Source organism: Leopardus geoffroyi, chromosome C3 (genome assembly GCF_018350155.1).
Source record: "Leopardus geoffroyi isolate Oge1 chromosome C3, O.geoffroyi_Oge1_pat1.0, whole genome shotgun sequence".
NCBI classification, from domain to species: Eukaryota; Metazoa; Chordata; class Mammalia; order Carnivora; family Felidae; genus Leopardus; species Leopardus geoffroyi.
The window spans coordinates 66,861,377-66,873,417 of record NC_059338.1 but is presented as its reverse complement, the minus strand read 5'-3'; the positions used below and the strand labels follow the sequence as shown (position 1 = coordinate 66,873,417).

The following is a 12,041-nucleotide window of genomic DNA, read 5'->3' as shown; positions in this document are numbered from 1 at the left end:
TGATGAAACGCAGTTGAAAACGGATCTGAAATGCACCTACACCAGCCACCAGGCACATCTATTAGGAGTTATCAACCCCAGAGGTAACACCCAGTGCCTGTCTCGGGCAGTTCAACTGAACATAACATTCTGGTATTTTAAAAACTGTCTGCTTAGCGCAAAGCATGGTTTTGTTTTTAATTCACACACCAAACCTGTATCTCAGTTACACTGGTCCCACAAACACTGCAGTGTCCTGAGTTTACTACCTGAGGCTAGGTCATTCTGCACCCAACAGACCGGTCACAAGCACACCCACAGCTTTCGGGGCCCCAGCAGAGAATCCCATCGCTCATTTGCCTTGGCCTGTCCCTAGAAGCTGGGTTAATTCCACGACCTGCTCAGCTTCCCTCCGCCTAAAGGTATCGCAGAATTAAGTGTTTCACCTCATCAGACGAAAAAGCTAGTCAGCAGCTCTGTTTATGATCTTTGGGGATTAATCAGGAAGTTTTTGGTAATACTCATGAATATTATCTCCCCAAGAAGTGAATGGCGACCTACCAGAGAGGCACGTTAAAAAATTGTTTTTTAACATGTACGTGGAAATAGCGATCGAAGTCACTCGATTCACTGTCCAAGCTGCAAAGTGCACAGTCAGTGCCTAGCACCCCCCCCCCCACCCCGCAAATGCACCTGCAGAGGATTGCAAGTTGTGACTGCCCCAGGGCATGGATCAAGAGTCTCCAAGAGAGACTCAGTAGAAAGGAAGAAAAACAGGGGGGTAAAAACTAGTTAAAGGAAAATCTCTGAACAAGACTTACCACTCTGGGCTTCTGCTGGTCCAGAGTATGCAGGAAGGCGGAGTTGGGGTCCAGGCAGCGCTCAGGGTCACTGGAGATGTCCTCCTCCGAGTCCTCATAGGAAGAGGAGAAGCCAGTGGAGGAGGCAGACGAAGAGGACAGTTTCCTCAGGGGCAAGGTGCCCCGGGGACTTCCCTGCACCTCCTCCACGGTCTGGTCCTCCTGGGCACCCATGTCGGTAATGATGACGGCAGGTATATTGCTGGGGCTGCGGGCCTCTCTCGGGGAGGGCTTGTCCTTCGGATCCGGGGACAGCAGCTCTGGGCTGGGGTGGGCGTCTCCGTCAGGCGGCTGGCTTCCCCAAGTCCCCTGTGGCTGTACTCCTGTGCCACACGTCCAGGCCCGGGCTTCCTCCATGGGGCCCAGCCAAGCCCTGGAGCTCCCAGGCTGCACACCCACCCTGTCTCCAGGAAGGCACTGAGGTTTCTTCAGATCTTTCGCGGCTGTCCAGCAGGGCAAAGGCTCCAGCATCGCGCCAGAGGGAATTCCTGCCTCCTCCTCCCGGGTCGCTGGGTGGGCTGAGCGGCTGCCCCCAAGCAGGCCCGGAGTCAGAGACCCTTCATCCACTCCGCTGGAGCGCCGCTGAGGCTCCCCGACCACCGGGGCCCCACTCTGAGTCGCCGCAGGGCCTACTGAACCCAAGTCTGGAGATGGCTTGACCCGGCTCGGGGATTCAGAAAGCTCTGAGCTTTGCGCGTTCACAGTCCTGTTCTCCGGCCTTCGGGGTTCAGGCGCCCCGGAGCCCCGCACGCCACCACCCGGCAGATCTCCGTCCTCCACCTTCCCAGGGGGCTCTGGGCTGCAGGGCCCACCCCTCTCTGGGGCTGGGCTCTTCTCTCCGCTCAGAGGCTGCCCGAGACATGGCGCCAGAGACCCCCGGGGGCGCACACCCCCAAGCTCGCGGGGCCTCTCAGCCGGCTCAGTGAGGCCAGGGTCGTGTGGCTGGTGTGGCCCACTGGATGTGGTTCTCGCTGCCACTTCTGTGGACGTCACCACGTTCACGCGGATCAGCTCCGCCGGGGGAACTTGGCCGCTGCGCGCTCCCAAAGGCGGAGAGACCCTCTGGTCAGTTTGCGTAGCTCTGGGTGAGCCACAGTGGGGTCTGGCAGGGATCCCCTTCTCCACCGCAGAAGCCGCTGGGCCCTGAGCCCCTGACCCTGGGAGGACGGCCGGGCCGGGGAAGGGCGCCACCCCCTCCTCGCCCTCGGAGAGGCACTGGCCCGGCGCCCTTCCTCTCCGGCCGGAGCCGGCCTCCGCCGTCTCTGGACATTGCTCCCCCAACGACTTTGTCCTCCGTTCCTCGCTCTGAGCCGGCACCCTTCCCGGGGGCTGGCTGCTGCTGCGGAAGGGGCACGGCGAGGGCGAGCGAGCCCTGCCCAAACGCGGGCTGCGGGGCGCTTGACCGGCGGAGCTCTGCGCCTGGATGTGCGCCTCGAACAGGCCCACTTTCTGGTTCACCTGCACGTTCTGCAACTCGCGCTGCAGGATTCGCGGCTTCCTCTTGGCCTCCTCCGGCCCGGGAGGGGAGAGGGAGCCGGCGCTCACCACCTGCCGCCCGTCCCCTCTGGGGCGGCCCGCCCAACTCGGGCTGCCCACGCCGCCGCCGCCGCCGCCGCCACCGCCGCCACTCAGCCTGCGCCGGCCGCCCCGCCAGCCCCCGGGGCTCCCGGGCTCCTCGGGCGACAGCGGCTCGGCTGGGGGGAAGAGGAAGGAGGCGCCTCTCCCGGGGCTGAAGACGCTGCCGGGGCTCAGCGCCGCCCTGCCCGGCGGCGGGGGCGTCTCGCTGCTGCTGGGCCCGGGGCCGCCGCTCTTCACCTGGTCGGCGCTATTCATGATCACCAGGCTGTTGAGTGCATAGCAGTACACAGCCATAGTACTGGGGCCGCCGCGGCTCCGGCCCGGGCTCCGCCGCCGGCGCCTCCTCCTCGCGCGGCCCCCGGCTCAGCCCCGCAGGCCCGGCGGCCGCGGCTCGGCGCGCGCAGGCGGGGGCATGGCCCGGGCTGCGGGCGGGGGGCAACACCGAGGGCTCAGCCCCCGCCCAGAGCTCCATACACGACCGCGCCGCTGTGGAGACACAAGGAAGAGAGTCAGGACCCCGGAGGGCAGGGGCCGGGGGATGGGGAGGGGGGTCGCGATCGCCACCGCGGAAGCCCAGTCTGTCGGGGATGGGGTGCCACCGGACGTATCAGCTCCCGGGAGTGCGCGGCGCGGCGCGGACTAGAGCCCGGCCGCGGGCGTGGGTCTCCCGAGGGCGCTTCCACCCCTCCCCGCCCCCCAGGCTGCGACGCGCTCGGGGGTCGCTACAAATTCCACCTTCTAAGATTCCTCCCCGGAGCCACGCGGACGGGCGGCCACTGGGTCCCCAAGTGAACTGCGAGCGGGGCGCGGCTGGCTCGGATCTCCCCGAGGGTGCGGACGCCCCGTCCGCGTCCGCGGGGCTCCTCGCCCCCAGCAAACGCGGCTCAGGTCGGGTGGAAGGGAAGCCCGCCCCTGGGCTGCAGCCTCCGCCGCTCCACCCTCTCTGGCCTCGGGGACCCGCTCGGGAGGGAACCTGCCTCCCCAGCCGCTACCTGCTCGGGGCTCGGGGTGGGGGTGGGGGGAACTCCCGCGCGCCGGCCGCTCGCCTCCCGGACCCCGGGCTTGGGGCCGGATCCCTCGGCCTACGAAGGCCCGGGCGCGCGGCGGGGCCGCAGCCGAGGCATTTTCCAGCACCGGCCTTGTCGCCGGTCCCCCAAACAAGTGTGTTTTGTGAGTGTGGGCGCGCCTGCGCGCGCCCGGGGCCGAGGCGCTGCCGGTCCCCTGTACCGGAACCACTACTCGCCGCCCCCTGTCGTCGCCCCCTGCGGAGGGGTGTGTGTGTGTGTGTGTGTGTGTGTGTGTGTGTGTGTGCAGCCCTCCGCACGCCCTGTGCCGCAGGACGCGGCTACCTCTGCGGCTCCGGGACCCGCGCCCACTCGGAGGAACCCCGGGGCCCGCGCGCCTGCAGCCCGGAGGGAGCCCCGGCTCCGCTCCCCACGCCGCGCCGCGCGGCCGAGGGCCGGGCTCGTCCGCATCCTGGGCAGCCGCGCCCGGCGCCGGCCCAGCGGCCCGGCCGCCCAGTGCCGAGGACGCCCCGAGCGCGCGGGGAGGGCGGCGAGGGGCCAGCGGCCCGGAAGGCGAGGGCGAGACACGGCCCGACCCCGTCCCGCCTCCCCTGCCTGCGCCCCTGCCCCTGCCCCCGCCGCCCTCCCAGTCCGCGCCCCCCGCAGCCCATCTCTGCGCTCTTCTTCCCGAACGCCCGGGCTCGCTCGCTCCGGGGCAGGCGAGGGGAGAGAGGGCTCGGAGGCGAGAGCCGGGAAAAAGCCGCCAAACTTACCTGTGATTCCTCAGCTGCCCGGGCCCGTGAGGACGGTATGGCCCAGGGACGCAGACCTCGTAGGAACAAGATGGCTCGAAAAGTGAAAAAACTGAGGATCGACGTCCGCGGCTGGCTACGGAAGACAAACACGGGGAGCCCGAGCGCGGGGAGAGAGAGCTCCCGGGCAGGGGCCGGCGATGGCGCGGAGGATCCGCCGGGCCGGCCCCGCACGCCCTTCTCGGCCGTGCAGATACTAGCCCTGTCAGTGTTTGCTAGGCTACTTCAGTGTTTGTTCAATGTGCGATTTAAAAAAAAAAAAAATGTGGGGGGGAGTGGGGAGGAGGCAGGGAGGAGGAGGGAGGGGGAGGAGGGAGAAAGGCGGGGGCTTGGGGGAGGAAAGCAGGAAGGAAGTTGTGAGCCCGTCTGGGGTTGATCTCAGCGGAACAAGTTTTTCTTTTCTTCTTTTTTTTTTTTTTTTTTTTCTATTGCTTGGCAAGACCGAGGGAGGGAAACACTTAAAAAAAAAAAAAAGTTTCCATTGTTAGCTGACAACAAAAAAAATAAAAGCCTTTTAACTTCTGCGGGTTAAAGATATACGATCCATTTTCCACCCCTCCACCGAGCCTCACTGATGTCTTGCTTATTTTTGAAAAATGTTTTTAATAAAGTTTTGAGTGTGCATTTAAGCAAAGCAACTCAGGGGGACCTTTTGAGCATTTAAAACTAGCTCAGATCCTCTATCAACGGTGTGTGTTCTCTACACAAATATGCAAATTCAAAGAAGGTACTTTGTGGGCGCCTCCTTGCAAAGCTGCAGATCTTTTAAATGCATCGCATCGTGTTTTGGAAGATTGTTGGGCTGTGAGCTGTTCATGGTTTTGCAGAGCACTTGCTGGCTGTATAAACATGCCTGGACGCTGCACACTTATCTGTCACAGTAGATGTGACATGGGCATAGTTTTTGGACTTCATTCTCAAAGTTATTTTAAGAAAAAGGATAGTCCTGAAAGGAAGAAACCTGAGACCCCCCCTTGCTCGGGCTCTCCTAGCTGGATCATTTTCAGGATCCCTTTCCCCCCACCATCAGCAAAAAAAAAAAAAAAAAGGTGTGGATGCAACAGTCAATACCCACCCCCCCCCGACCCCCCCACCCCACCCCCGGGTGGAGAATCCTACCCCATTTGAGTTCTGGTGCTGCAAGAGATTTTGGTTTTTTGGTGTTTTGGTGTTGGTTTTTTTTTTCCATAATTCCCTAAATCCTAAACGACAGCATTTAGTAGAAAGAATGAAAACACAGCTGCCAGGCTGGGGAGATTTAAAAATTGAAAGCCTGAATCAGTCCTTCTATTCCTATTAGCTACCATTTTGATGGAAATTTTGACTCTGTTTGTCGTAAATACATCTCTTGCTTGTTTATGGAACAATACTGTTCAAGTGAACAGAGCAGTCTGTTGGCTCCGCCAGGAAGACGCTCACGTTAAATCTGAAACCAAGAGATCCTTTAGCTAAGAATTTCTGGGAATCAGACACTTTGGGTCATTTCTAATTTTTTTTTTTCTTCCAAATATGCCATCAAAGGATTGAGCCTAGTCAGTCTCCCACCCACAATGGGGCTAAATAAAAAGGGCCCAGACTTTATTCAAGTGTTGAGTCGGGATCTGGGCAGTCACTAAGGCCTATCCTTGACCCTAATTCGGTTCCCTAGTGGCGAAAAAGGGGAATTGCCCGTTCCCGGGCGACCCATTCTGTGGACTTTCTGGCTCTTCTAGGAGATGCAAAGACCCATGTCAGATGTCACGGCGAAAGCAACTGGAAGGTGCAGCAATGCATACGGTGAACGTGGAAATTTCGCTCGCTAGTCCCTGGGAAATCTCACTGTCACCTCATGAAAAGACATCACCGGCCTTTCCCAGAAGGAGGCATTCCGGCTTCTGCAATGGACAATTAGGCTGAAGAATTTTTGCTCAGAAGGCAGCCAGCAGCTGGTCAGGGGTGGGCATTAAGAAAAAATTTCTGGGGCGCCTGGGTGGCTCAGTCAGTTGAGCGTCCGACTTCGGCTCAGGTCGTGATCTCACGGTTCATGAGTTTGAGCCCCGCGTCGGGCTCTGGGCTGACGGCTCAGAGCCTGGAGCCCGCTTCTGCTTCTGTGTCTCCGTCTCTCTCTGCCCCTAACCCACTCGCATTCTGTCTCTGTCTCTCTCAAAAATAAATAAAAATTTAAAAAAAGAAAAAAAGGGAAAGAAAACATTTCTGCCGTGGGCTGGAGGTAGGGATGGGTGATAATCCCACCAGCCTAAAATTTTAACTGGAGCAGAATCCAGTTGTCTTCTACGATTCTAAATGAACAGAAGGGATCAAAATTATACAGCACTTAATATTAGCCAGGCACTGTTCTGAGTACATGCTAAATATTTATCCATTTTAATCTTCATAGCGACCCGATGAGATAGATACTATTATTACCCCCTTTCACAGAGGAAGAGATCAAAACACAAGTCATTTGCCCGCAAATCCCACAGCTGGCGAGTCGCGAGGCTCGGGTTTGAACCTGCACAGCCTGGGGCCAGGTTCTTTCTTCCTCCATATTCTAGACTAGAGGCCGGCAACCACAGGAGACGGTAGGGAAAGTTGGCCTAACTCTCAGGGTTTCCATTTTCCCACTTTTGAAACGGAATTTTAAAAATCATAGCTATGAAACTGGGGCGCCTGGGTGGCCTCAGTTGGTGAAGCGGCCGACTTCGGCTCAGGTCACGATCTCGCAGTTTGTGGGTTCGAGCCCCGCATCAGGCTCGGTGCGGACAGCTCAGAGCCCGGAGCTGGATTCGGATTCTGTGTCTCCGGCTCTCTCTGCCCCTCCCCCACTCCTGCTCTGTCTCAAAATTAAATAAACATTAAAAAAAAATTTTGAACATCATAGCTATGAAACTAAGAACAGAAAGGGAGTTTCCTCAACTCGACAAAGGGCATTTATGAGAAAAACTACAGCTAACTTCATAGTTACTGGTGAAGGGCTGACTATCCGCCCCCTTAGGTCCGGAGCAGGTAAGGCTGTCTCTTACCCCTCCCACTCGATACGGTACTGGGAGTCCTGGGCAGAGGAGTTAGATGACGAACATACATAAAAGGTGCCCAGATTGGAAAGAAAGAAGTAAAACTATATTTACAGTCAATATGATTTTCTCTGTGGGGCGCCTGGGTGGCTCAGTCGGTTGAGCGTCTGACTTCTGCTCGGGTCATGATCTCACGATTCGTGAGTTCAAGTCCCGCTTCCGGCTCTGTGCCGACAGCTCAGAGCCTGGAGCCTGCTTCAGGTTCTGTGTCTCCCTCTCTCTCTGCCCCGCCTCTGCTCACGCTCTCTCTCTCTCAAAAATAAATAGACGTTAAAAAATAATAATAAAAATAAAGAATAATAATTTCTAATAGCATCACAAACTATGAACTACATAGGAATGGACATGACAGAAAGTGTGTAAGACGATAGATACCATGGAAACTTCCGAGCACTACTGATGGAATTTGAAGGCCTAGGTACAAGGACAGAAGATCCTCGGCGTGCACAAACTGGAAAACTCGCTATTGTTCAGATGTCCAGTCTCCGCAATTCCGATCGATGTCCCAGAAAGTTTTTACTTTTGTAGACACTGACAAGCTGATTGTAAGCTTCACAGGGAAATACAAAGGATCTGGAATCATGGGCAGAGCTTTGAAAAAAGGACAAAGTAAAAGGACCACCACTCTCTGAGTTCAGGACTTATTGTACATTTTTGTTTAAGTTTTTTATTTTATTTTTTAGAGAGAGACAGAGTGTGAGCGGGGCAGGGGCAGAGAGAGAGGGAGACACAGAATCCGAAGCAGGCTCCAGGCTCCGAGCTGTCGGCACAGAGCCTGACGCGGGGTTGAAACCCGCGAACCGTGAGATCATCACCTGAGCCGAAGTCGGATGCTCAACTGACTGAGCCCCCCAGGCACCCCAGGACTTATTTTAAAGCTATAACTACCAAGGCATAACGGTATTGGCATAAAGTTAGACAAATAGACGATCGTGACGGAATAGAGTCCAGAAATAGACCAGTACGTATGGAGACAAGTGACTTTTGACACGGCGCAGAAGAGTGGGGAAAGACTTCTTTTGACAAATAACGAAGGAACAAGTGTCTATTCATATAAAAAAAAGAAAGAACTTCAATCCACATCATGTACCATATACAAAAATTAACTCAAAATGACTCACAAACCGGGGTGCCTGCGTGGCTCAGTTGGTTAAGCGTCTGACTCGATTTCGGCTCAGGTCATGATCCCAGAGTCACGGGACCAAGTCCTGTGTTGGCTCTGTGCTGGGCATGGGGCCTGCTTAAGAATCTCAACCTCTCTCTCTCTGTCTCTCTCTCTCTCTCACCTTAAAAGAAAAGACTCATACATCTAAGTGTAAAACCTAACCACAAAACTTTTAGAAGGAAACATAAGAAAAAAATCTCTTGGACCTTCAGCTGAGCGAACATTTGTTAGACATGACACCAAAAGCATGATCCGCAAAATAAATAAAATTCACAAATTGGGCTACATTAAAATTAAATGCTCTTCTTAAAAAAATGAAAAGACAAGGTACAGACTGAGATAAAATGTAGGTAAAGTGTGTATATATTTTTAAATGTTTATTTATTTATTTTGAGAGAGAGAGAGAGAGAGAGAGAGAGCCTGTGCAGGAGCAGGGGCGGGGCAAAGAGAGAGGAAGAGAGAATCCCAAGCAGGCTCCGGACAACAGTGCAGAGTCCCATGTGGGGCCTGAGCTCACAAACCGTGAGATCACAACCTGAGCTGAAATCAAGAGTCATGGACGCTTAACTGACTGAGCCACCCAGGCTCCCCACACAGTGTATATTTGATTAAAGACTTGTATCTAGGGGTGCCTGGGTGGCTCAGTCGGTTAAGCATCCGACTTCAGCTCAGGTCATGATCTCGCGGTTCGTGAGTTCGAGCCCCGCGTCGGGCTCTGGGCTGACGGCTCGGAGCTTGGAGCCTGCTTCCGATTCTGTGTCTCCCTCTCTCTCTGCCCCTCCCCCGTTCATGCTCTGTCTCTCTCTGTCCCAAAAATAAATAAATGTTAAAAAAAAATTAAAAAAAAAAAAGACTTGTATCTAGAATACATAAAGAACTCTCACAACTCGATAATCAGAGAACATAAAAACCCGCGAAAATCTGGGCTGACACTTCATCCAAGGAGTCACGCAAGTGGCGAAGACGCATTGAAAAGATTCTCGACATCAGCAGTGCACAGGGAAACGTGAGTTGAACCACAGTGAAACACAATTTTAAAAGCGTACTTGGCGAGGATGTGGCAGGAGTCAGCTCTTGCGCACCGCCAGTGGGAACATCAGTGAGCTGACCACTTTGGAAAACAGTTTGACAGTTTCTTAAAAAGCTAAACATACACCATTCCACTCATAGGTGTTGGCCCAAGACAAACGAAAGCAGATGTCCGTATGAAGATTTGTACACAAATGTGCATAGCAGCTTTATCTGAATTGACCACAAAATGAGAGACAGTCCAAACACCCTTCAACACACGAATGGATAAAGAGATCGCAGTCTAGGGGCGCCTGGGTGGCGCAGTCGGTTAAGCGTCCGACTTCAGCCAGGTCACGATCTCGCGGTCCGGGAGTTCGAGCCCCGCGTCAGGCTCTGGGCTGATGGCTCAGAGCCTGGAGCCTGTTTCCAATTCTGTGTCTCCCTCTCTCTGTCCCTCCCCCGTTCATGCTCTGTCTCTCTCTGTCCCAAAAATAAATAAACGTTGAAAAAAAAAAAAAAAAAAAAAAAGAGAGATCGCAGTCTATCTTTGCAGTGGAATATCGCCTATCAACGAAAAGAAATAAACTATTGATAAACACACAGCACAGATGCCTCTCAACAGGATTATACCGAGTGAAAGAAGCCAGACAGGGCAGAGTACCCACTGTATAATTCCATTTGTAGAAAATTCTAGAACACTGGCAAGTCTGTAACAGAAAGCTGATTGTTGGCTGCCGGAATATGGAGGGCGGTAGGGAGGGGCAGGAGACAGGGAAGACAAAATGGCACGGGGACACTTTGGGACGTGATGGATCTGTTCACCGCCTTGATTGCGGGGCTGACTTCACAAGTGAAAACCAACGTATAAAGTGTCAAATATGTGCACTTCATTGTATACGGACTAGAAGTCCATAAATATGGTTTTTAAAAAACACGGGTGCCTTGGGGTGCCTGGGTGGCTCAGTTGGTTAAGCGTCCGACTCTTGATTTCGGCTCAGGTCAAGATCTCTTGGTTCATGGGTTCGAGCCCCACATCACGCTCTGCACTGACAGTGAGGATCCTGCTTGGGATTCTCTCTCTCTGTCCTTCTCTCTCTTCCTTTTCCCCCGCTCTCTCACTCTAAATAAGTAAATAAACAAACTTTAAAAAAATGTTTGAAAAAACGAGGGCGCCTGGGTGGCTCAGTCGGTTAAGTGTCTGACTGATGATCTCAGCTCAGGTCATGATCTCCCGGTTCATGAGTTTGAGCTCCGCATCGGGCTCTGCACAGACAGCACAGAGCCTGCTTGGATTCTGTGTCTCTCCCTCTCTCTCTGCCCCTTTCCTGCTTGCACTTTCTCTCTCTCTCTCTCTCTCTCTCTCAAAATAAATAAACTTCAAAAAAAATTTTTTAAGTGTTTATTTATTTTTGAGAGAGAGAGACAGACAGACAGAATCCCAAGCAGGCTCCAGGCTCTGAGCTGTCAGCACAGAGCCCAATGTGGGGCTCAAACTCGTGAGCCGTGAGATCACGAACCGAGCCAAAGTCGATGGTTTAACCAACTGAGCCACCCAGGCGCCCCAGAATAATTTTTTAAATAAATAAAAAAATAGCTGTGGATGGATGACGATGTTACGGGCCCCGTTCTACGGCAAAGCCCAATGCCCGACACTGAACATCCCTTTGGGTAGAATATTAAGTCCTTCCTCGGTGATGCACTCGTGTATATTTCATGGAATGACTCTGTGTTCCACTTTCCTGCCATCTCTAACTCTAGAAAATTATTTGATGCCATATGTGGGAATCTTCAGTCTCCCTGCCTTTCTTTGTTCCCTACTGGATAGTGAGCTCTTCAAGGAGAGGGCCCCCCGATCTATAGATCTCTCCCGCTTTCGGTGTTAGCCCCCCACACAGTATATCTATCTATACATGTTTATTAAATCAAAACAATGGATGAGTCAAACAACCTCATCACTGGGGGGGAAGAAAAGAGGACTGGGCACCACCAGGAAAGCTGCCCCCTCCCATGTCCCAGACAGCAGGGGGGCGGAGCTTGGCTGGGGGGGGCGGGCGGGGGAGGGATTGGATGAGGCCTCCATCATTCTTCCCTTTGCCTCTACTCCTGGAGTGAAATAAATCTTCCTTCCAAAGTTCCCCAAACACCAACAGCCCGAGGCATGGCTGAGGCCGAGTTGGGTCCCTAAGGGAAGTTACCGCACCTTCTCCCATCCGGCTCGGGCCAAGGTTGCAAACAAGGAAGGATCTTCATACTGCCTTTCACCGCTGCCCTGTCCTTCTGGAAACTTCTTCACTTGTCCCTCACCTTCCCCTTGATCTGGGTAATGCAGCAGACCATTCATCCGTTTCTTCATGTCCTGGGCTGTTGGGTGTGAACTGGGCACCAGGCCGGTGGGGGCTCCCAGGGTAGGAGCCGAGGCCCGTGTGCCCATCAGGAACATTGTGTGGTCCCGAGGCAAGTAACCGAAACTCTCTGAGCCTCAGTTTTGAGCTCCGGAAAATGGGAAGGATTGTAACACCAGGTCCTGGAAAGGGGCAGCCGGGCTGATTGGGAATGTTCCCGTAGCAGAGCATGACATC

General features: G+C 54.6%; 1 protein-coding gene across 2 annotated transcripts in view; it reads right to left on the bottom strand.

Moving 5' to 3' along the window:
- ITPKB (inositol-trisphosphate 3-kinase B) overlaps positions 1-4,499 on the bottom strand; it is an 89,989-nt gene extending 85,490 nt beyond the window's left edge. Inside the window, exons 1-2 of one of the 2 annotated variants that reach the window (XM_045453249.1) lie at positions 4,195-4,499; positions 801-2,903 (exon numbers count right to left, since the gene is read on the bottom strand). In XM_045453249.1, the coding sequence (XP_045309205.1) occupies positions 801-2,711 (1,911 nt within the window). In that variant the 5' untranslated portion in view covers positions 2,712-2,903; positions 4,195-4,499. The remainder of the gene's footprint in view (positions 1-800; positions 2,904-4,194) is intronic. The other variant, XM_045453248.1, reaches the window with a different exon arrangement.
- Positions 4,500-12,041: the final 7,542 nt, after the last annotated feature.